Source organism: Capricornis sumatraensis, chromosome 19 (genome assembly GCF_032405125.1).
Source record: "Capricornis sumatraensis isolate serow.1 chromosome 19, serow.2, whole genome shotgun sequence".
Lineage (NCBI taxonomy): Eukaryota > Metazoa > Chordata > Mammalia > Artiodactyla > Bovidae > Capricornis > Capricornis sumatraensis.
The window spans coordinates 76,804,481-76,829,388 of record NC_091087.1 but is presented as its reverse complement, the minus strand read 5'-3'; the positions used below and the strand labels follow the sequence as shown (position 1 = coordinate 76,829,388).

The window sequence follows — 24,908 nt, the reverse complement described above, 5'->3', positions numbered from 1 at the left end:
CACAGCAGCTCAAGGGAGAACCGGAAAAGAAAGTCCCAGGTCTTTTAAGGAAAAAGTCAGATTCCACTCAAGGGCATGAAAGAAATCTGAGTGGCTGGAGAAATACACCAGTCAAGAAAGGGACAGCTTATTAAAGCATCATTTGTCTCCCAGACTAAGAGATACAGTGTATGCCAAATCAAAATCCCAGCTGAGTTGGTTGGTTGGTTGGTTGGTGGGTTGGTGGGATCCATTTACAGCTTAGACCATTTTGAAACATAAAGCTAAGAATGGAGGGTTTGGGGGAGACTGTCCGCCTCAGTGTTAGCACATACCCCTAACCGTCACTGAAAATGATGGTCTCACACACAAATGAGCAGACCCAAGGACTAGGAGAACACTCAGAACCAGCCTGGCCGTGCCTAGGAGCTTGGACTACAGTGAGTGTGGCACTGTCAGGCAGCAGGAAAGCTTCTGAGGTGACCGCGGAAACTGGCTTCTTCCATGGAGAAATTCAACCTGCATTTCTACTCCACTGCAGTTGCGAGGTGAGTGGGTGGTGGGGGAGCCTGCTGGAATCCAACACTTACATCAGAAAGGCCAGCTTGAAAGCTGGAAGAAAAGGACCGGCCGAGGCTGGCAAAGAGTAGCGGCAGCATCTCCCTGGTGCCGTGTGCATGCCCCCAGAACTCCACAATGGGACCTTGTCTGGATATGAGGTCTCTGCAAATGTCATTTGCTTAAGGACCTTGAGGTTAGTTCACACTAGATTTCAGAAGCACGTTAAGTCCAATGGCTTAAAGCAGGAGGAGCTGACACAAAGGGCAGATGGCCGTGTGAGGATGGAGGCCAAGACTGGATGCCACCAGGCACTGAAAGAGGCAGGAGGGTTCCTCCCCTGGAGCCTTCTGGAGAGTTCAGACTCCCAGAATGTGAGGGTCCATTTCTTTGGTTTTAAGCCACCAACTATGTGGCCTTTGTTACGGCAGGCCCAGGAAGCTCACACAGCAGCCCCGAAAGTGCAAGCTGGAGGGTAAATAACCAATGAATCGGTCATGTGGAAATCAATAATTTCTGTTCAACGAAAAGGATTCAATAAGCAGCATTAACAGCCAAGGGATTAACCAGGAGAAGCTTATCACAAGTTGAAAACTAGCAAGGGGGAACTTTGCTGCTGGCCCACCGGTTAAGACTCCATGCTCCCAATTCAGGGGGCCTGGGTTCGATCCCTGGCCAGAGAACTAGCTTCCATGTGCCACAACTAAAGATCTCACGTGCCACAACTAAGCCCCAGCACAGCCAGATAAACATATATATTGGCTGGGCACCAAGGCCTCTGCCCTGAGTGCCCACAGCAGGAGAGAATGAGCAAAGGGATGCCGGGGTAGGCCCAGGCAGACAGGCCAAGCCCCAGCCCCACTCACACAGTGAAGGCTGCAGGGCCTGACACCACCTGGCGGGAGGCTCCCCAGTGGGGCTCTGCCCTCCCTGTGGTTTCTCTGAGAACCCTGGGTCCTTCCAGGGAACTCAGTGTCCTACCGTCCACCTCCCATGCACCATCTGTCCCTGGGGCCAAGGGGGGAGGGGTGGCACAGGCCAGAACAATCTGTTCTGGGGTCCTCGGGGCCCCAGCTCTGTGCACTGGGTCCACCCCCAGGCATCCAGCTGCCCCTCTGGGGTCTTCTGCCCTCCAAGGGGACCAGGCCTGACAAGGCTTCTGGCATGCAGACCTCCAGCCCAGGACGTCCTGGGTCAAGGGGACAGGGTCCTGTAGCCCAGGTCCATGACAGGGAGGCAAGGCTGACACTCAGCCATCACCAGCTAAGCCACATTGGTGAGCATCTGTGGGGGACCAGCTGCCCCACAGGTCAAAAGTCACCACTGTCCTCACACCCTGGGTGGACAATGGCAGCCCAGGGGGCACGGTCCACCCCAGGCTCCAGGGAAGTTCATGTCCAGCCTTCCCCAGGCCCTCGCTAACCTGATGGGAGCCTGGCTGCGGGACAGTGATCGGGCAGCGGGCACACAGAGGACGAGACTGCCGGCAGGCGGGCTGTCGCTCCCCTACCTACACCCAGCTGGACTCACAGCCCCGCACACACAGCCAGGGCCACCCCAGTGGGCCAGACTCCAGCCTGCTCCTCCTGGCAGTGTGCCCTCGGGTAGCCCCAGGATCCACCGCAGGCTCTGGGGCCACCAGGCCTCGACCTCTCGCTCGCAGGGTGGCCTCGGGGACAGTGGTGGTAGTGCCCGCTGCCCTGTCCCTTCCTGGCTATCACACGACCACAGTGCATGCCAAGGGCTCACCAAGGCAGCTGGTGGCATTGAGGAGAGAGGCCACGAGCCAGCAGCAGAGGCCAGGGGGTGAGGCCACAAACAGGAGCCTGGCCTGGGACCCGCCATCACTCAGTCGACTTCCCAAGAACAGAGAGAGAAGGGAAGTTCCAGGGCTGCTGCGGCCTCCGGGGGTTCCCAACCCATTTTTAGCTGCGAGCAGTGAGGCAGAGCTCCCCCAATCCCCGCCCAGGCCCTACCATCTGGATGTGAAAATATCGGCAATGAGTCTTAACGATTCACCTCACCCAGGAGCCTATCCTGGGATCCTGCAGATGGCCACCACTGGCCAGACGGGCCACATCAGCCATGGACACATGACAGAGGACCCAGCACCTCGGGCGCCCCAGTTCTTGGAGCCACCCAGACCCTGCTGGGGGAAGACACCTGAACTGCCTGCCATGGGAATGCAGCCTCCAGGTCACTGCTTGTCTCTCCACTGTCCACTCCCCTCATGGGGACAAAGGAAAGGGAGAAAATGCTCGAAGCCGACCTGGAGGAGACAAAGGGGTCAAGATTCTCAGACAGGTCAGGGCCAGGGCAGGGACCACACACAGGGCGTGGAAAGTGGGCTGAGCGTGAATCTGTCCACAGCCAGCCAGGACAGTGGCGGCCAGCCCAGGATCGAAAGCTGCCGGGGTCAGTCCACATGCCAGGCAGCACAGCAGGAGTGCTGCGCCCATGTCGTCCGGCCTGAGCCACCCTGACCCAGGTAGGCCAGACAGGGCTCCTCTGGACCAAGTGCGGCTTAGTGGATGGAGCTACAAGGAGGGAGATGAACCATCCCAGCCTCAGCTGGGCCTCACTGGCCACGTGGGACTGTGCACTGAGCTGAAGGGAGCTGGGCTGCTTGGAGTCAAGGTGATCCAGGGTTAAACTGGGTGGACTGAGCCAGGTGGCTTGGACAGATGCCGTCCTAAAGGGGCCAGAGTAGCCTATCTTGGCTGTCCTAGACCAGGCTGGTCCAGCTGAGCAGAGCTCAGGAGTCAGCTGTCCTGGGTTGGCTGAACTGGGCTGTGCTAAGCTGAACTAGGTGGACCTGGACTTGACTGGACTCAGCTGGACTGAGTTGGGCTGTCAGAGGAAACTGGGCTCAGCTGAGTACAGCCGAACTAGAATGGCTAGGTGGGTAAGATGGGCAACCCAGACCTATCTGGGCTGGTGGGGTAAACAGGGCTGAGCTGGGCTGAACTGGATTGAACTGGCTTGAATAGGGCTGAACCAGGTTGAGTGAGGCTGAACTGGGCTGAGATGGGTGGAAAAGGGTTGAGCTGAACTGAACTGGGTTGAGCTTGTTTGAACTGGCTTGAACAGGGCTGAACTAAGCTGAACGGGGCTGAACCAGGCTAAGCTGAACTAGGTGGACCTGGACTTGCCTGGACTTGGCTGGACTGAGTTGGGCTGAGTCAGAAGAAACGGCTCAGCTGAGGACAGCCGAACTAGAAAGGCTATGTGGGTAAGATGGGCAGCCCAGACCTACCTGGGCTGGTGGGCTGGGCTGGGCTAGAATTTCCTCCAGTGAGTTTGCCTACCCTGGAGGGGTGGGGCTGAGTGCGGATTGGCTGGGTTGAGCTGTATCAAACTGGGCTGAGCTAGGTTGAGCTGCACTGTGCTGGGCTGAACAGGGCTGAACTGGGCTGACCTGGGTTTAGCTGGGCTGAACTGGGCTGAGCTGGGCTGAAAAGGGTTGAGTTGGGCTGAACTAGGCTAAGCTGAGTTGAATAGGGTTGATCTGGGCTTACTTGGGCTAAACTGGGTTGAAGTTGGCTGAACTGGGTTGAAGTTGGCTGAACTGGGCTGAACTGGGTTGAGCTTGGTTGAACTGGCTTGAACAGGGCTGAACTAGGCTGAACCGGGCTGAGCTGGGCTGAACAGGGCTGAGCTGGGCTGAACTGGATTGAATTGGCTTGAACTGCCTTGAACAGAGCTGAACTAGGCTGAGCGGGGCTGAACCGGGCTGAGCTGGGCTGAAAAGGGTGAGCTGGGCTGAACTGGGTTGAACTGGCTTGAATAGGGCTGAACCATTCTGAGTGGGGCTGAACTGGGCTGAGACGGGTGGAAAAGGGTTGAGCTGAACTGAACTGGGTTGAACTTGTTTGAACTGGCTTGAACAGGGCTGAACTAAGCTGAACGGGGCTGAACCAGGCTAAGCTGGGCTGAAAGGGGCTGGGCTGAGCTGAGTTAAACTGGGCTGAGCTGGGTTGAACTGGGCTGAGCTGAGCTGGGATGAACAGGGCTGAATAAGGCTGAGGACGGCTGAACTAGACTGAGCCAAGCTGAACAGACTGAACAGGGATGAGCTGGCCTGAGCTGCACTGGTCTGAACTGACTGAACTGGACTGAACTGTGCTGAGCTGGGCTTGGTTGAGTTGAACTGGGCTTGATTGAGTTGAGCTGGGCTGACCTGAGCTGAGCTGAGCTGGGCTGAACTGAGCTTAGCTGGGTTGAGCTGGGCTGAACTTGGCTAAACTGGGCTGAGCTGAACTGAACTGGGCTAAGTTGGGCTGATTTGGGCTGAACTGAGTTGAGCTGGGCTTAGCTGTGCTGAACTAGACTGAGTTGGGCTTATCTGAGCTGAACTGAGCTAAACAGAGCTGAACTGGGATGAACAGGGCTGAGCTGGGCTTGGTTGAGTTGAGCTGAGCTGAGCTGAGCTGGGCTGAACAGTGTCGAGCTGGGCTGAAATGGCCTGAACAGGGCTGAACTGGACTGAGTAGAGCTGAGCTGGGCTGAAATGGCCTGAACAGGGCTGAACTGGACTGAGTAGAGCTGAGCTGGGCTGAAATGGCCTGAACAGGGCTGAACTGGACTGAGTAGAGCTGAGCTGGGCTGAAATGGCCTGAACAGGGCTGAACTGGACTGAGTAGAGCTGAGCTGGGCTGAAATGGCCTGAACAGGGCTGAACTGGACTGAGTAGAGCTGACCTGGGCTGAAATGGCCTGAACAGGGCTGAACTGGACTGAGTAGAGCTGAGCTGGGCTAAACTGGGCTGAGTTGGGCTGAACTGGGCTGAGCTGAGCTGAACTGGGGTGAACAGGAATCAACGGGGCTTTAGCTGGGCTGAAATGGGTTGAGCTGGGCTGAACTGGACTGAGTTAAGCTGGGCTGAACTGGGATGAACAGGGTTGATTTGGGCTGAACTGGGATGAACAGGGTTGAATTGGGCTGAACTGGGGTGAACAGGGCTGAATTGGGCTGAACTGGGATGAACAGGGTTGAATTGGGCTGAACTGGGATGAACAGGGTTGAATTGGGCTGAACTGGGGTGAACAGGGCTGAATTGGGCTGAACTGGGATGAACAGGGTTGAATTGGGCTGAACTGGGATGAACAGGGCTGAATAGGCTGAGCTGAATGAACTGGGCTGAGCCTGTGGGGGGCGCTTCAGAGGGGGCTGAGAAGGGCCTTGAGGGATCTTCATCCTCTCTCAACGGGACTGTAGTTGGAATTCCCTGGGGGTCCACAGGCAGAGAACCAGGGGGCATGGGCTGTTCAGGGGAAGAATGAGGTGAGGGGGCAGCCGTGATGGAACAGCTCAGGGACCTGAAGGGCTAATCCACTGGCTTCAGGGAGCAGGGCCCAGAGGGCAGCAGGTGTATCCACCCACAGGATGCCCACAAGGACTGGGGTGATTTCTGGAAAGTGGGGGCCTTTGGATCCCCAGGGGGATTTGAGTTAGGGTTGGGGGTGGGGAAGCAGCCTCGTGATTCCTGGGCGTCTCTGACCCAGGCCAAGGCTAAGGGTGGGCAGAGGGGACAAACTCGTGGTTGCTGGGGTTCTCAGGGTCCCTGATCTCCAACAGGGGTCTGAGTAGGGGCAGAAGAACAGCCTGGTATCTCCTGGAGGTCTCTCCGGTCCCCAGGCACTGACAGGGGTCATAGGCTCTGAGCACCCACCTCCAGGAGGTGGGTTGGCACCTCCACTCAAGTGTCCTGTGTCCAGGCACTCAGGCCAAAGGCAGTGACTGTCACTCCTCACTGGTGGGGTCAGGAGGTGGAGCAGAGCTGCTCGCTGGAGGGGTCCCTGGAGGGGTCAGGAGGTGAGAAAAGGACCCAGAAGAAGCCATCTGTCCCTCAAGGCTGGAGCAGAGTCCCTGTGTTCCCTGAGCCAGACCACCCCACCTCAGCTCCACAGCCCACCCCGGGTGAGCAGTCAGACTGGCACATATGGGTGACAGCCCTGAGACCAGCGCTGACCTGGTCCTGTCCCCACAGTCTCCACCCAGCATCCATCCATCTACCCCTTGAGGACCTGTTGCATAAAAGAAACCTCTGTGGCCCTGGGCTGCCTGGTCAAGGACTACTTCCCAGGGTCAGTGGCTGTGACCTGGGACACAGTGCCCCTGAACGGGAGCACCCTGACCTTCCCTAGCATCCAAATGGCGAACTCCAGTCTCTACGTCACCGCCAGCCAGCTGACCGTCTCGGGCGAGCAGCCCAAGCAGTTCACCTGCAGTGTTTTCCACGCTGAGACTAACGTCACTGCCATGAAGACCGTCAGCACTGGTGAGCCAGGGCTGGGGCAGCTGGGAGTGGGGGGCGGGCCAGCCGGGCTGGAGGAGCAGGGAGGAGAGGCTGGGGGTCTCCGGGAGACCAGCCCCACGCCTGCCACCTCTGCCCCCAGAGTGCGCCAAGAACTTCAGCGACCCCTCGGTGAGGCTCTTCTACTCCTCCTGCGACCCCAGCGGCGACACCCACACCACCATCCAGCTCCTGTGCCGGATCTCCGGCTACACCCCAGGCAAGATCAAGGTCACCTGGCTGGTGGACGGGCACGAGTCCAAAGAACTGTATGCACAGCCCGGCCCCGAGATACAGGAGGGCAATCTGACCACCACCTACAGCGAAGTCAACATCACACAGGGCCAGTGGGTGTCCGAGAAAACCTACACCTGCCGAGTCAACTATTACGGCTTCAACTATGAAAACCACGCCCGCAGGTGCACAGGTACGGCCCTCACCTTCGCCAACACTCAGACACCGGGGGCTCAGGGAGGAGGGTGGTCAACCTCACACGGGCCCCTCTTGCACACAGCCGAGTCCGAGCCCCGCGGCGTGAGCACCTACCTGATCCCACCCACCCCCCTCGAGCTGTACGTCAACAAGTCGCCCAAGATCACCTGCCTGGTTGTGGACCTGGCCAGCACGAATAACTTGAGCCTGACCTGGTCGAGGGCAAACGGGAAACCTGTGCACGCAGACCCCGTCGACATCAAGCATCAGTTCAACGGGACGATCACCGTCACGTCCACCCTGCCGGTGGACGTCATTGACTGGGTTGAAGGCGAGACCTACTACTGCAAAGTGAGCCACGGCGACCTGCCCAAGGATATCCAGAGATCCATCTCCAAGGATGTTGGTGAGTGGCCGGCTGAGGGGAGGTAGGTGGGCCTCCTGAGAGAAGCCTGGCTAACCACACACCTGTCCGCAGGCAAGCGTGTGGCCCCCAAGGTCTACGTGTTCTGGCCAGACAGAAAGGAGCTGGAGAATCAGGAGGAGCTCACCCTCACCTGCCTGATCCAGAAATTCTTCCCCAAGGACATCTCTGTGCGGTGGCTGCGTAACAAGAAACCGATGCGGGAAGGCCAGCACACCACCACACAGCCCGACAGGGCCGACAACAACAGCCTCGCCTTCTTCACCTACAGCCGCCTGGCAGTCCCCAAGGCCAGCTGGAAGATGGACGATGAGTTCACCTGCCAAGTGATCCACGAGGCACTGCCCAAGACTAGGACCCTGGAGAAATCGGTGTTCATTAACAGCGGTAAATAATGCCCGCCCTCCCACCCGCCCCTCTCCCGGGGCAGGGGAGGGGCCAGTGGGACCTTCTGTCCACCGTCAATAAACACTCTGGTGCCTGCTCAGAGCCCTGGGCATGCCTGTTCTTGGGGCTCATGGGCTGTGGGTCAGGGTTGGGGGGGATGTCCCGGCACAGAGAAAGGGAAGGCTCGGCAGGCAGACAGGGCTGAGGCAGGGCTCTGTCCAGCATCACTCTCCATGTCGAGGCCCTCTACCCCACTATGAATTCTGCCCACTCAGCAAGTTCTAAGAGCCAGAGGGCGGTCCTAGGGGAGGGACCACAGAGGCCTCAGCCTTTTCTGGGGGTCTCAGATCCCCAGGTGGGGGGCCTCCACCCGAGGATCCTGCCAGCCCCTCTGGACACAGATAAGCCCCCAAGCTCCCAAGTCCAGCTGCTCACACAGAGGCCCTCCAGATAGAGAAACGGGTCAAGTTAGACCCGCACACAGGCGCCAGCATGCGGGTCCCTCCACTGTCACCTCCGGGGCACAAACAGGCCAGCTGCGCACATGGGCTAGTGTGGGGTCTGCTTCTCTGCCCCCCCTGAAGTACCCCCTACCCATGCGGTCCTGCTGGGCTGGGCTCCGCGTCCAGTGCCCCATCTTGCTGCTCAGCCTCACTCCACTCTGAATCGGTCTGGGATACACCCATCACTCCCAAGCACCCTCGGGCCACCATATCCACTGGTGCCAAGGCTCCACACCCATCTACTGCCAGCCACAGGCAGCATCCCACACACTCACAAGAGGCCCATCCTCTCACCCAGAACATACCCTCTCACCCAGGCCACACCCTCTCACCCTCTCACCCAGGCCATACCCTCACACCCAGGCCACACCCTCCCACCCTCTCACCCAGGCCACACCCTCACACCCAGGCCACACCCTCTCACCCTCTCACCCAGGCCACACTCTCTCACTCAGGCCACACCCTCTCACCCTCTCACCCAGGCCACACTCTCTCACCCAGGCCACACTCTCTCACCCTCTCACCCAAGCCAGACCCTCTCACTCAGGCCACACCCTCTCACCCTCTCACCCAGGCCACACTCTCTCACTCAGGCCACACCCTCTCACCCAGGCCACACCCTCTCATCCAGGCCACACCCTCACACCCAGGCCACATCCTCTCACCCAGGCCACACCCTCTCACCCTCTCACCCAGGCCACACCCTCTCACCCAGGCCACACCCTGTCACCCTGGACCCTGGACCCTCCCTTGCCCCATGTGGTTTCCTGCTGTGGTCCCAGCCTCCCAGGCCAACCCTTCTCTGTCAGTTGCACCCCACAGATGACCAGTTGGATGCACAGACACATGGGAACACACACGGATACACACACTGACACACATGGACACACACAGACACGTGGACAGACACACATGGACACACACCTGCGTGCACACAGACATGGACACAGTCACAGAGACATGTATGTGGATGCACGTGTGGACAGCACACAGGCGCCGCCACGCGCACACAGAAAGCACCACGTCACAACCCGCACCCTGAAAGGAGCCCAGAGTGGAGGCTGTGCTGGGAGAGGAGGGGCCCAGCCCCGGGACAGGATGGGCAGAGGGCTGGGGGCAGCTCTGGATTCCCACAGGTTGGGCAAGGTCCACATGTCTGGGCACAGCTCTCGGGCGCCCCTTGTGATGATCTGTTGACTCCAGGGGCCATCCTGGGTCCAGGCTTCTCCTGAGGGCTCCAGGCAGGGAGGCCAGCCCCATGCTCTTTGAGGGGCCCCCAGGCTGACAAGAGTGAGGCTGAGCAGGAATGGGACCCAGGGAGCCGGGCTGGGCAGCCACGGGCCATGCAGCTGATGGAAGAGGACACTCCCCGGGCCAGGGGCCACCACCTGCCGTGGAGCAGGGAGTCGGGGTGGGACAGAGGTGAGGAGCCCACAGAATCGAGTGCAAGTGACCAGCAGTCAGCAGAAAAGTGTGCAAAATGGTGGGAGACAAAACCCCAACCACCTGGGGGTAGAAGGATGGACAACGGGGGCAGGGGGCCAGACTCCCCGACACAGCTGCCTGCAGCTCAGGGGCCTCCGCCCCCATGGCCAGGCCAGCTGGAGGGGCCAGAGGGGAGGCCACCCAGGACCAGGGCACCAGGCCCAGCTCCCTCCATTCCCTAAAGGTGGCCAGGCCTGTCCTCCCCACCTTGACGCCAGGCCAGGGGGCTGACCACTGCTGCCCACAGAGCTGGCGCTCGAGGACCTGTGTGCGGAGGAAGCTGAGAGCGAGGAGCTGGAGGAGACCTGGACCAGCCTCCTTGTCTTCATCGTGCTCTTCCTGCTCAGCGTGAGCTATGGCGCCGCGGTCAGCCTCTGCAAGGTGGGCACGGACACCCCACTTCCGGGCGGGGCGCCCCGAGAAGGGGAGCCCCAGCTGGGCTCAGAACCTGCCTCACACGTGCCTTCCCCCAGGTGAAGTGGGTCCTGGACGCCCTCCTCCAGGGGCAGCCCCAGGGCTCCCAAGACTACACCAATGCCATGCAGCGTCCACTGCCTCCTGGTGTCTGAGCATCCCTGCGGCTGCCAAGCTGCCCTGGGAAGGAGAAAGGAGCAGACAAGCACTGAGGGCCTCAATGACCAGCGTGCAGGCGTCCAGGCAGTCCAGCCCAGCCTCGAGGTCACGGGCAGCGAGGAGGCCCATTCACAGCTCCCACAGCCAGCCTACTTAGGGAAAAGTCCCAGGAGAGCATCTGCCCCCTCCAGGGACCTGGGCTGGGAGTGGACACTGACCACCCTAGGCTCCTCCCAGGCCCCTGCGGTGGGGACCACATCCTGACCAACAGAAACGCCCCCAAAACACAGGGAGGGCCTGGAGCTCACAGCCCACCCCATGCTCAGAGTCCAGAGCCCACCTAAGACTCAAGAGCCCCAGTCCAGCCCAACCAGCATCTGAGTCCAGCCCAACCAAGCCAAGAGCTCCCTCCCCAGCCTCTGTCCTGCCTCCTTGCCCCAGGTCCAAGGGCCCTGCCCCCCACCCCTGCCCTGTCCCCATGTCCACCCTCCCTGCTGCCCACCCCCAGGCGCTGGGCCTGCAGAATAAGGGGGCAGGGAAGCCCTTCTGGAGAGAGCTGTGGGGGTTTTCAGGGCTGCAGGCAGGGCCTCCAGAGTGGGAGGCAGGTCCCACAGCACAGGGGCATTACCACAGGGCCTGCCCCGCGGCCAGCTCAGCCCAGGCCCACCCCAAACACCCCACTCAGCCCAGCAGCCCACCCCAAACCTCCCCCGCTGTGGCCTTGTCTGACCTCTCTCTACACAGGGGCCTGCACCGCAGCCCACTCAGCCCAGCAGCCCACCCCAAAAATCCCCCACTGTGGCCTTGTCTGACCTCTCTCCCCTAACTTTTCCAAGTAAAGTTTGTTAAAGTAAAAAATCCCGTGAGCATACTTCAGGGGAGGTACCTGTGGTCCCACGGAAGTGGGAGGTACCTCCACCCAAGGAAGAAGGCAAGGAGCCAAGGGAAGCAGGCAGAAGACAGCCCTGGGTCCTGAGCCCAAGTGCCCAGCCGGGCCTGACTCAAGCCCTTCGATGCCCAGAGGCCCTGCCTCAGCCTCCGCCACACCTGCCCTGCTGGCCTCCAGCCCAGACTCACCGCCCTTCCCCACACGGAGGCCGGACAACAGCCCCACTCCCAGCAGGCAAACCCTAAAGGGCCAGTCATGGTCAGCGCTGACAGAAGAGACCGCTCATGGTGCAGGCCCTTCTGAGAGCCGCCATCCATGCTAGGAGACCGCGCCCCATGGACACCAACATAGACCAAGCAGCCTGCAGGGATCGCGCGTAGAACACCCAGGGTTGGGCAACTCTGAGGTTGTCCAGAGACACCAAAAGTCTGATCCAAATAGAACGTGAGACCAGGAGAGAGCCTCATACAAGGCCACAGCCGCAGCCCTTGCCGTGCTCATCCCGCACAGGTGAACATGACGCACTTGCACAGACCCGTACAGTCTAAGGAGACAGGCCTGAGACCAGACCCTACCTGCAGGGCTCTCTCAAGCCAAGGCCAGGTACCCTCCTCCCTGTCCCCTGAGCTGGGACTCCTGAGGGCAGAGTGGGGTGTCTTCTCTCTCTGACTTGCACCCCAGACCATGAGACCCACTGGGGACCCCAGAACGAGGGCCACGAGGGCTCAGCCCTGTGAGGTGGGTGTCACCACACACTGACCACACACGTCTTCCCAGAGTCAGGAGGGAAAGGGGTGAGGTAAGAGAGAGAGGGCCCTGGGCTGAGCAGGTAGAGTTTGCCAAGTGCAGTAAGGGATTCCCTGAAACTCCAAGGGCAAAACCAGTGGCAGGAGCTGAGCTCTGCTCAGGTAGAGACAAGAAGACCCCATCTATCACTCCTGAGGTCAGGGAATCCTCCCCAGCTGCACCTGTGAAGGAAAGCTCCTCCAGGGTCACAAAGGGAGAGTGTAACCCATAATCAGTGTGGGCAAACGTCCAGTTAGCCTGTGCTAGAATCTTCCTCAGTGAAAAATGCGTATGCATATGGGGAGGGCCCAAGGACAGGTCAAGTGTGGGAAGAGGCGAGATAATCGGCCAGAGGAGAAAAAACCCAGAAGAACTGCCCCATAGACACGAGTCAACACACACATGGGTCTACACACACATGAGTCTACACACACATGAGTCTACGTACACATGGGTCAGTGTACAGATGAGTCTACGTACACGAGTCTACACACACGAGTCAACACACGTGTGAGTCTACATACGTGTGAGTCTACATACGTGTGAGTCAACACACATGCGTCTACATACACATGAGTCAAAACACACATGAGTCAACATAGACATGGGTCAGCACACACACGTTAGCAACCTCTTCACTGCACTCCTCCCCGTTAGGGAGGACGCCCACACCCTTTCTTTCCAGGCTGGTCTCTCTGCCTGCTCTGCCTTGAATAAATAGGCCTCTTCTCTGCGTGCTTTCCACATGCTGTGCTCTGTCTCTAATCATAAACGTCACACCTGTATTTGCAGTGTTTGCCTCCTCGGAACATTCGTGCTTTCAAATGAGGCAAGAGCCAGGCGACCCTTCCTTCTAGTCCACAGCCCCTGGTGCTCTAGCTGCTAGGACTCCGGGATTTCATCCAGGCTGTGCAGGTCCAATTCCAGGACAGGGAGCTAAGCTCCTGCTTCAGGACCGCTCCCTGCTGTCTCTCCGAGGACAGTGGCAGGCAACCCCTGTAGTGGGGCTGGACGGTGAGTGCTCAGCCAAAAGCAGGGCCGCAGAGAAGGGCAAGAGGAAGGGTTATGCCAGCCAGCTGGGCTCTGAACCAGTGACCCTGCTGCACGTGCCCTCCCAGCAGCAAGATGCCAGCTTCTCAGGGTCCCCTCTGTCCCTCCTCCTCTTCTTTCTCCATTAACCCACCACTGAACGATGCCCCCCAGAAATTATGCCCACGTCCTAAGCCCTGGAACCCATGAGTGTGACCTTATTTGGTCTTTGCAGATACGATTAAAGGATTTTAGGGTGAGATTGTCCACGTGGGCCCTAAATCTAACGAGAAGAGTCCTTACAAGGGACAGAGGAGGAGAGGTCAGACTCAGGGCGGGAGGTCATATGAGGACAGGGGCAGAGACTGGGGCGATGCCTGGGATGCCTGGGTGGTTGAAAGCTGGAGGAGGCAGGAAGGCAGGGCAGAGCCCTGCCCACACCTTGATCTCAGGCGTCTGGCTCCAAGAGAAAGTCACTCAGTTGTGTCCAGCTCTTTGTGACCCCATGGACTATACAGTCCATGGAATTCTCCAGGCCAGAATACTAGAGTGGGTAACCTTTTTCTTCTCCAGGGCCTCTTCCAAACCCAGGGATCAAACCCAAGTCTCCCTCTGGCTCTAAAGCATGAGATTAAATTTCTGTTGTGTTGAGCCCTGCAGTGAGGTCTTTATCATGGCCCCAGGACCCTCACTGCCAGCCAGCAGGCCTTGGCCATGCCGAGGCCCCTGCTGCTTCTGAAGAAGCCCAGGAGGACTAGTCCAGTGCCAGCTCTTTCCTCTCCAGCCTGGACCCACATTGAACAAGTCCCTGACTCCCGAAGGTGCTCAGTGAATCTTACCAACAGTGCCCACTAGGACTCAGACCCTTCCCCCAAACCCTGCGGCTCTCAGTCCTATAGACCCCACGTCCATCCGTCTCAAGTCCAAGCTCTTCTTTCTGCCCAAAGCTCCATGCCCATCTGTGACCTTGGTAGGGTAGTGTTGCCTGTATGGGGTCACAGGATGCTGGAGAGGGCAGCCCCCAACCCCCCACCACCTTCCTCTGCTTCCTGCATGCCCGCCAGGCCACACGTGACCACACATCCTGAGGCCTGTCCCTCCAGCACCAGAGGACATGAGGGACACAAGGACCCCCAGAAGGCACAGAGCCCTGGGCACTTGAGGGCCGGCAAGAAGAAGGATTCTCGGAGCCAGCCATCCACGATGCAGACACCACTGGTACAGTGGGCGTGGGGTGGACCAAAGGCCAGCCGGCAGCCTGGGAGGAAATGTCCCTTGTGGGTGGCACTATGGGTGACCCAGGGTTCATGATAGACCCCAGAGCCAGGGTGTGTGTGCCCACCTGGCATGCCGCCCTGGGCTCCCTTTCCTCCATCCATCTCCTCCTACCCTCCCAGCCCCACCCCTGCCCCAGGGAAAAGCCGGTCTCCCCCTGAGGCCCAACATCTCCACCTGCCAGCCGCCCTCCCTGCAACGGTATTCTTCCCGGGAGGGGACTGTTGGTCCCTGTACTGCTCCAGAGCCTTCTGTGTGTGAAGAAATGAAGGAACAGGGCTTCCCTGGTGGTCCACTGGTTGAAAATTCACCTTGCAATGCAGGGCACACCAGTTCGACACCTGGTCCAGAAAGATCCCACCTGCCGCAGAGCAACTCAGCCCGTAAGCCACAACTACCGGGCTCTAGAGCCCAAAAGCTGCACCTGCTGAGCTCACCCAGAGCCCGTGCTCCACAGGAGAGAGGCTGCCACAGCGAGAGCCTGCGCACCACAGTCAGAGCAGCGCCTGCTGCCCACAACCAGAGAGAGCCCGCACACCACAACCAAAGACCCAGCACAGCCAAAAGTTAAGAAACAAACTTTATAAGAAAACAGATGCAAACCAAACCCCTCAGCCCACTGTGTGCCCAGGCAGGGGCCGCCTCCGGAGGGCCACCAGGGAGGCCAGGCAGGGGCCGCCTCCTGGGGCCACCAGGGAGACCAAGCGCCTGGGCAGCTGGAAGGGCAGCTGGCTGGAGTCCTGGGCAGGAGACAGGGCGGAGGCAGCAGGGGCAGGAGGCCGGCCACCCCCACCACACAGGACTCCAGACTCCAGACAGGGGCGACCCCCACACCCCCGCGCCAGCTCCAGTCAAGGACCCCGCCGCTCCCAGAGGAAGAGCAAGGGTTGCGGCCAGGCTGGAGAGGCCCCACCCCCACAAGCCGCCCTGCACCCTGACGGTCTAGGAGGCCTGCTTGCTGGGGTCACCCTGAAGTGCCTGTCTCTCGGGGCGCCAGCCTCTGCTGACCCGTGCAGCCTCCTCCCGCTCCAGCCTCACTTCTTCTCCACTCTGGGACCATGTCTCCCTCAGTGATCCGTGGCCCCTGACTCTGGCTACTGTGGCCCCTGACTCTCTGGCTACTGTGGCCTCTGCTTCTTCCACTGTGGCCTCGGCTTCTTTCCACCTCGGCCCCCAGCACAGCCCCATGGACAGCCCCCTGGGGCCGTGACCCCCCACCCACGGTGCCTATCTCTGCACCCACAAGGTCTCAGGCCAGGGTCAAGTTCCTGGGGGTCCCACAGTCCAGGCCACACACACCTGGCCCCACCACAGCCAGACCACAGACCAGACATGACGTGGAGGCAAGCGGCCACAACTGGCGGGACAGGAAGTGGGTGAGTGACCCCATCTATGGGGTCACGCAGCCGAGCCCAGCCTGCCCCTCACAGCATCAGCCTCACCAACAGCCCAAATGGCCCAGAGCGGGGCAGGGTCAGCTGAGACTACACAGCCATCAGGATGGCCTGGACAAGCCTAGGCCTCCACCCGCTCCGGCGCCTCGGGGCAGGCAAGCAGAGGGACCTGCAGCGCGGGGCTACGTGGCCAGCAGGCGAGGGCCCTCCCAGCCACACGGGCCCTTGGGCAGCCATGAGCAGGTGGGTCCCAGAAGCTGCTGGGGGTCATCTCCTCTGTAGTTGGGCATTCTAGGGCCTCCTGGGGTGGGAGGACAGAGGACAGGCTCCAGAAAGAAAGGCAGACTGCCGCCCACCAGACCCAGAGCAGGGTGCTGCACACAGCAGGCTGAGCTGGGCTGGGAGCTGAGAGCTGGACTGGCCTGAACCAGGCTGGGCTAAGCGAGCTGAGCTGAGCTAGGCTGAGCTGAGCTCAGTTAGGCTAAAATGGACTGAGTTGGGCTGAACTGGGCTGAGCTAGGTGAGCTGAACTGAACTGGGCTGAATTGGGCTGAACTAGGCTGAGTTGGGCTCAATTAGGCTAAAATGGACTGAGCTGGGCTGAACTGGGCTGAACTAGGCTGAACTGGGCTGAGCAGGGCTAAGCTGGGCTGAGCTGGGTGAACTGGGCTGAACTAGCCTAGGCTTGGCTGAGCAGGGTTGAGCTGGCCTGAGTTGAGTGAGCTGAGATGAACTGGGTGGAACTGGACTGAACTGGACTGGGCTAGACAAGCTGAGCTGAACTGGGCTGAGCTGGGCTGTGCTACGTGAACTGAGCTGAAATGGGCTGAACTGGCCTAAGCTGGGCTGAGCAGGGTTGAGCTGGCCTGAGCTAGGTGAGCTGGGTGAACTGGGCTGGACTGGGCTGAACTGGACTGAACTGGGCTGGGCTAGGCAAGCTGAGCTGAACTGGGTAGAGCTGAGCTGAACTAGGCTGACCTGGGTTCAATTAGGTTAAAATGGACTGAGCTGGGCTGAACTGGGCTGAGCTAGGTGAGCTGGGCTAAGCTGAGCTGAGCTGGGCTGAGCTGGGCGAACTAAGCTGAACTGGGCTGAAATAGGCTGAACTGACCTAGGCTGGGCTGAGCAGGGTTGAGCTGGCCTGAGCTAGGTGAGCTGGGTGAACTGGGCTGGACTGGGCTGAACTGGACTGAACTAGGCTGAGCTGGGTTCAATTAGGTTAAAATGGACTGAGCTGGGCTGAACTGGGCTGAGCTAGGTGAGCTGGGGTGAGCTGAGCTGAACTGGCTGAGCTGGGCTAGGCTGGGCTGAGCTGGGCTAGGCTGGACTGAGCTGGGCTAAACCAGGCTGAGCTGAGCTGAGCTAAACTGGGCTGAGATGAGCTGAGCTGGGCTGAGCCGGGTGAACTGAGCTGAACTGGGCTGAAATAGGCTGAATTGACCTAGGCTGGGCTGAGCAGGGTTGAGCTGGCCTGAGGTAGGTGAGCTGGGTGAACTGGGCTGGACTGGGCTGAACTGGACTGAACTGGGCTGGGCTAGGCAAGCTGAGCTGAACTGGGTAGAGCTGAGCTGAACTAGGCTGACCTGGGTTCAATTAGGTTAAAATGGACTGAGCTGGGCTGAACTGGGCTGAGCTAGGTGAACTGGGCTGAGCTAGGTGAGCTGGGCTGAGCTGAGCTGAATTAGGCTGACCTGGGCTGAACCAGGCTGAGATGAGCTGAGCTAAACTGGGCTGAGATGAGCTGAGTGGGGCTGAGCTTGGTGAACTGAGCTGAATTGGGCTGAAATGGGATGAACTGGGTTGAACTGGGCTAGGCTGGGCTGAGCAGGGTTGAGCTGGCCTGAGCTGGGTGAGCTGGGCTGAACTGGACTGAACTGGGCTGAAATGGGCTGGTCTAGGCAAGCTGAGCTGAACTGGGTAGAGCTGAGCTGAGCTAGGCTGACAGAGCTGAGCTGGGCTAGGTTGGGCTGAGCTGGCCTGAACTGGGCTGAGACGAGCTGAGCTGGGCTGAGCTGGGTGAACTAAGCTGAACTGGGCTGAAATAGGCTGAACTGACCTAGGCTGGGCTGAGCAGGGTTGAGCTGGCCTGAGCTAGGTGAGCTGGGTGAACTGGGCTGGACTGGGCTGAACTGGACTGAACTGGGCTGGGCTAGGCAAGCTGAGCTGAACTGGGTAGAGCTGAGCTAAACTAGGCTGAGCTGGGCTAAGCTGGGCTAGGCTGGGCTGAGCTGGGCTCAACTGGACTGAACTGGGCTCAACTGGGCTGAGCTGAGCTGAACTGGGCTGAGATGAGATGAGCTAGGCTAAGCTGGGCTGAACCAGGCTGAGATGAGCTGAGCTGGGCTGAGCTGGGTGAACTGAGCTGAACTGGGCTGAAATGGGTTGAACTGGATTGAATTGGCCTAGGCTGGCTGAGCAGGGTTGAGCTGGCCTGAATTGCATGAGCTGGGCTGAACTGGGCTGAACTGGGCTGAGATATGTGAGCTGAGCTGAACTAGGCTGACCTGGGCTAAGCTAGGCTAGGCTGGGCTGAGCGGGGATAAACTGGGCTGAGCTGGGCTGAGCTGGGTGAACTGAGCTGAAACGGGCTGAACTGGGTTGAACTGGCCTAGGTTGGGCTGAGCAGGGTTGAGTTGGCCTGAGCTGGGTGAGCTGGGCTGAACTGGGCTGAACTGGACTGAACTTGGCTGAACTGAGCTGGTCCAGGCAAGCTGAGCTGAACTGGGTAGAGCTGGGCTCAAATAGACTAAAACGGACTGAGCTGGGCTGAACGGGGCTGAGGTAGGTAAGCTTAGCTGAACTAGGCTGAACTGGGCTGAACTAGACTGAGCTTGAAAGGTTGTTGCTGAGCCGTGAATGATGCTGGAATTCTTGGCCTCCGGAGTAGAGGAATTCAATCCAGGGCCAGTGACGAGGCTTGATCTCTCAGAGCTTTTGTGTGATAAAGATTTATTAAAGCATAAAAGAGAGAGAGGCCGCTTCTGACATAGACATCAGAAGGGGGCAGAAAGAGGGCCCCCCGCTAGTCTTTAGGAATAAGTCACATGCCTATCAGGAGGCTGTTAATTAGAAAAAGGAAATGTCTCAAAAGTCAGAGACTGGCACCAGGCCCCTCACCCACAGCATGCATTTTGAGATGACGTTGACACAAAGTGAGTCATCCCAGGCCATGAAATGATTGACATGAATCTTGAAGAAAGGCAGGTTTCCAAGCACATGTGTGGCCTGGATAACATAGCTTAAGACAATATCTGCATGGGTAAAATATACTGGATTGTCAGGTTGGTTCTGAGTCTTAGGTGGAACTGACTTGAAGACAGTATAGAGTAAACACATAGTTCATTAACATAGCTTAAGAAAAACATTTCCATAGGAAAAATGCATCAGTTAGCTCAAGGTTTGAGCAAAGGTAAGTTCAGGTGGAACCAGGTGTCGTCATGGCGACACGGAATTTTAAAAGAAACCTCCTTCTGAGTTTGTACAGAGAAGGGAGGAATCTGAGGCCTGTGGTCTGCTTCCTCCTGCCGCTGAAGAGAGGAGAGACATCTGACCCTTGCGGCCTGCCTCCTCTGGAGACCCCTGGCCTTCCTGCCCGCCGCCCTCTCAGTTGGTCTGAACTGGGCTCTTCTTGGCTGAGCTGAGATTAACTGGGCTGTACTGAGCTGGGCTGAACTGGATTGAAATGGTCTTAATTGAGTTGACCTGGGCCGAGTTGGGTTGAGCTGGGTTAAAATGGACTAATCTAGGCTGGGCTGGGCTGGGTTGAATGTGGGTGACTGGGCTAGTGCCTGAGTTGACCTGGAGGCGTGGGTTGAGCCCTCCTGTCCAGCCAGATAGCACCCCGTGTTTCCTGGGGGCACACAAGGGCCACGCAGCCCCAGGGTGCACCTCTGACTCTCCCCTGTGCCTTCACCTGTTGACAGGAAGGGGACTGTGAAAACACAGGTGTAGCCCACGTCCTCTGTAGGGGCCATCCAGGGGGCAACCCTGAAGGACTGATTTGTTACTGGGCTTCCAGCCTCAAAACCCTCGTAGTCCACGGAAGCCAACTGCTGGTTTAGAACGGGTGGGGGGATTCATCAGGGTGGGAGCAGGGGCAGGGGGGTAGTGTGACCGAGACACTACCCAGGGAGTGGGAGCGGGACCCAGAAGGCAGGCTCCCCCTCCCCACCGGAGCCCCAGGACAGCCAAGCTAAGCCCCCACAGACTCAGCTTCGAGCCCAGGCTGCTGTCTCTGCTTAGCCCGCTCTCTCCTTCCCACGATCCCCCACACCCTGGGGGAGGGCAAGCTGGGCCCACCACACAGAGGGCAGCTGAGGCTCCTACAGTGCCCACAGCCTCAGCTGGTCAGTGAGAGAGCCCTGTGTCAGCCAGGACCCCCACCCGGGAGTGGCCTGACCCAGAGGCCCCTTCTGAAGAGCCTGTGTGGTCCCCATGCTCAGAGCCCTGAGGGGCATGCTCAGAAATGGCTCGCCTGGACTCAGGTGGGCACTGCTGACCCCAGGGGCACCTCGTACAAGCTGTGTGACCTTGGGCCGGTCACTCACTCTCTGTGTAAAGGAAAGGTGGCCGTCGCCCTGTGTTTGCGGGGCTGTCAGGGGTCCGGTCAGCAGAGGGCTGCTGTCTCACAATGAACCCTGTGTTTCAGAGAGTGAAGCCAGCCCCAGCATCTTCCCACTGAGCCTTGGGAACGACGACCCAGCCGGGCAGGTGGTCATCGGCTGCCTGGTCCAGGGCTTCTTCCCATCGGCACCCCTGAGCGTGACCTGGAACCAGAGCGGCGACAACGTGTCCGTCAGGAACTTCCCCGCCGTGCTGGCCGGGAGCCTGTACACCATGAGCAGCCAGCTGACCTTGCCGGCCAGCCTGTGCCCAAAAGACAAGTCTGTGACCTGCCAAGTGCAGCACCTCTCCAAAGCCAGCAAGACCGTAGACGTGCCCTGCAAACGTGAAGGTCAGAGGGCAGGCTGGGGTGAGGCCCCATCCTCCCACCCCAACCCAACGTGGACCATTTTCCTGTGGGCGCTCTACTCAGACAAGAGGGGATTGAGCCCCCAGTGGGCGTGCCATGAGGGGCCCGGGCTGGTGCTGGAGGCCAGGGGAGGCGGGCAGAGGGCTCACTGACCTGACCTGCCTCTCTTTCAGTTTGTCCATGTTGCGTGCCGAACTGCGAGCCCAGCCTGTCCCTGCAGCCACCAGCCCTCGAGGATCTGCTCCTGAGCTCCAACGCCAGCCTCACGTGCACACTGCGTGGTCTGAAAAGCGCCGAGGGCGCCAGCTTCACCTGGAGCCCGACAGGCGGGAAGACCGCCGTCCAGGGGCTGCCTGAGCGTGACTCCTGTGGCTGCTACAGCGTGTCCAGCATCCTGCCGGGCTGTGCCGACCCCTGGAACAGCGGACAGACTTTCTCCTGCTCTGCCACCCACCCCGACTCCGAGAGCCCACTGACCGCCACCATCAAGAAAGACCTAGGTGGGCCTGGACCACCACGTGGGCGGCTGGGCACACTCCACACACAAGACACCCCCCCCAAGCCTGCCCCTCCCTCTCCAGCCCTGCCCACCCTTCACAGAGGGAGACTGAGGCACGGGGGGCACAGGGCACAGGGGCGCTCTCCTCGCTGTACGACCCCTGACCCCTGACCCACTCTCTGCCCTGCAGCAAACACGTTCCGGCCTCAGGTCCACCTGCTGCCGCCGCCGTCGGAGGAGCTGGCCCTCAACGAGCTGGTGACGCTGACGTGCCTGGTGCGGGGATTCAGCCCCAGGGACGTGCTGGTGCGCTGGCTGCAGGGCAATCAAGAGCTGCCCCGCGAGAAGTATCTGACCTGGGGACCCCTGCCTGAGCCTGGCCAGAGTGTCACCACCTTCGCCGTGACCAGCGTGCTACGCGTGGACGCCGAAGTCTGGAAGCAGGGGGACACCTTCTCCTGCATGGTGGGCCACGAGGCCCTGCCCCTGGCCTTCACCCAGAAGACCATCGACCGCCTGGCGGGTAAACCCACCCACGTGAACGTGTCCGTGGTCATGTCAGAGGTGGATGGGGTCTGCTACTGAGTGCCCCCACCCCCAGCCCTTGAATAAACTCCATGCTCGCCTGAAGCAGCTCCGCGCTTCCCTGCGGCCGCCTGTCTGTCCGTGCTCCTCCTCGGGGTCTGCGCACACTGGGAGGGGGCAGGTCCCACGAGGAAAGCCACAGCGCCAACCCTCTCCAGGCCTCGGCGTCCCCTCAGCCTGGCGCTGGACATGCCTTCACGGCTGTGCACGTGTGTGTGTGTGTGTGCACATGGGTGTGAGCACAGCAGTGAGGGCTGAGCTAGGGCTGACCGTGCGAAGCAGACACAGCCTGGTGGGTACTGGGAGCAGGGGCCGCGGTAGGGAAGGGGTGACGCGGTCACCTGTAGTTCAGGAAGCTGCCTCTAGGGGCAGCCGGTAGGCACGAGCCAGTCAGAGCGGGGAGCCTGCCGACCAGAGACTGGAGGAGAAGAGGCTCAGAGAGGGCTGGACACCAGGGGCCCCGCGCCACCCTCTGCACAGGAGAGCCCCTGACGCAACAGAAAGGGGCCACCCCCGCCCGGAGCACAGCTCTCCCCACCCCACACCCACCGCTCTGCACGTGTACTCAGGGGTGCACGCACACACGCACACATGCTCTCATGTATGCACATGTTCTCTCTCTCACACGCACACACACATGCGCGCGCGTGCGCACACATGCACGCCTGAGCCCCGCAGGTGCAGGAAGTTGGCAGCCCAGACCCAGCTCCAGGAAGGCTAGGGGAGCCCCCGCCCAAGCGCCCAGAAGTTCCCCAGGCCCAGCTCCACTGCCCCAGGCCCCTCCTGGCCTCAGCACCCCCCGTCGGTCCAGCTGGGCACAGCTCAGGGGCCCGCCGTGGAAGCCCAGCACCTGCTCCCTGCTTGGCCCCCAGATTCACGTCTCCTATCCCTTCCTGAGCCCAAGTGTGGCCCAAACCATGGACAGTATGGCAGGCAGAGGGAAGGGTCAGAAGAGAGCTCCTCCACCCAGGGACCCTCGGTAGCTTCTGCTCGGAGCTCCGGGCAGGAGGGGAGCCTGGGGAGGCGGAGCCCAGGAAGACAGGTCATGGCTGCTGTGGGGCGCCTGCGCCAGGGCCCCTCGAGGGGCAGCTGGGCCCCTGCTCTCATCCAGCACCTTCTGGGCCCGCCTAGGGGCACCTTCTCCAGGGCCCCCCGAGGGGCAGCTGGGCCCCTGCTCTCATCCAGCACCTTCTGGGCCCGCCTAGGGGCACCTGCTCCAGGGTCCCCCGAGGGGCAGCTGGGCCCCTGCTCTCATCCAGCACCTTCAGGGCCCGCCTAGGGGACATGGCCTTCTGGCTGCCTCTCTCCTCCCAGGGCCAAGGTGGGCTGGAGCCCCCTGCCAGTGCTGGCCATTGCCCCCTCTCAAGGGCCAGTCCCCAAGGGCAATGGGTGAAGCAATAGGGAAGTGCTGCTGCAGAGAAGGTGGGCCCGCTGCCAAGAGCCAGGACCTGGCCACAGGAGGAGCTTTCTAGAGAGATGGGGAGGAGGGAGGGTCAGCAGACGAGGGTGGAGCCAGCAGACAGCACAGAGAGAGCACGTAACGGACGCAAGGGTGGACAGACAGGTGGACGGACGGGTGGACAGACGGACCAACAGGTGGGTGGATGAGTGGATGGCCAGACAGACAGATGGGTGAGCAGATGGACAAATGGATAGACAGAGAGCTGGGAGTATGGAGGTTGGATGGGTAGGTGGATGGATGGACCGGTGGGAGGGTGAAAGAGTCGACAGGTGAATGGGTGGGCAGGTAGTGGACGGATGCAGGGGTGGGTGGATGAATGGATGGATGCCTGGATGGGTCAACTATGACAAGCAGGTCCTGATCCCACTTAACAGGCGAGGCCTAGGCCTGGGACCCCGAGCTGGGGCTTTCACCTGGGCCTTCCTTGTGTTCCTTGTAGCTTTATCAGCCATTTCCTGGGAGAGCAACCGAGCCCCTGGGTCTTGTCCACCCAGCCCCTGGCACAGTGAGAGACAGACCAAGCCCCGTGTCCCAAGCTGGAGCATCCTGAGGGTATGCGCGGCTGGCCTCTGGCCCCACCCAGGGCCCAGACCAAGAAGGTCCAAGCGCAAGGGCTTGCCGAGGACACAGGCGGGGCTGGGAGTCGGGAGACCGTGGCCTTTAACTCTCCTTGGGGCAGCAGAGCCGTGCCCACCCTCCTGCCCTGCCACGTCTCTCCCTGAGGGGTCCTGAGACCCCGGAGGCGGGAGTCCCATGGGTGTCTTCAGAGCTGCAGGGTCCTGGCCCCTCCCTGGGCATCTGCAGCCTCAGTCCTGAGACCGGGCACTGGCTGCCCGTGTCCCCTCCTGAGAGTCGGGGCAGGGGAGGGCGCTGTCCTGGCCCCGCCCAAGCAGGCCCAGGCCTGGCAAAGCCTCTGTGTCTTACAGAACCTCAGCCCTGGCTGGTGCTGGACCTGATGCAGGGCAGCCCCGAGGAGGACAGCCCGGAGGCCAGCCTGTGGCCCACGACCGTCACCCTGCTCACCCTCTTCCTGCTGAGCCTCTTCTACAGCACAGCGCTGACCGTGACGAGCATCCGGGCCATGCCGGACAGCCGGGAGGTCCCCCAGTACTGAGCAGGAGCCAGCCGGGCAGGTGGGCAAGGAGGCAGAGCCTTGGGCTGAGGGGTGGGAGTGCCCAGCCTCACCAGAGCTTGACTGTCCCTCCCCAGTGGGGGACTGGCCTCAGAGGGGGATGGTGCCTGCACAGACACTAAGGGCTTGTGCAGGCTGGGGGCAGACCCTATGTGCCCCTCCAGGGCAGGGCATCCGCTTCCCTGGGTGTGGCCTTCCCTGGACTCAGCCAGTGTACAGCAGGCAGGCCATGCTGGGGACAGGGCATTG

General features: G+C 60.4%; 2 gene segments (V, D, J or C); both read left to right on the top strand.

The window, feature by feature from the left end:
• Positions 1-2,994: 2,994 nt before the first annotated feature.
• Positions 2,995-10,632, top strand: LOC138095049 (immunoglobulin heavy constant epsilon-like). The segment is given in 7 exon segments: positions 2,995-3,025; positions 6,527-6,843; positions 6,938-7,259; positions 7,347-7,670; positions 7,743-8,072; positions 10,311-10,444; positions 10,537-10,632. Coding segments are annotated over 7 exon segments (1,554 nt in total).
• Positions 10,633-20,474: 9,842 nt separating this feature from the next.
• LOC138095048 (immunoglobulin heavy constant alpha 2-like) lies at positions 20,475-24,641 on the top strand. The segment is given in 5 exon segments: positions 20,475-20,493; positions 20,658-20,963; positions 21,155-21,481; positions 21,671-22,003; positions 24,421-24,641. Coding segments are annotated over 5 exon segments (1,206 nt in total).
• The last annotated feature ends 267 nt before the right edge of the window (positions 24,642-24,908 follow it).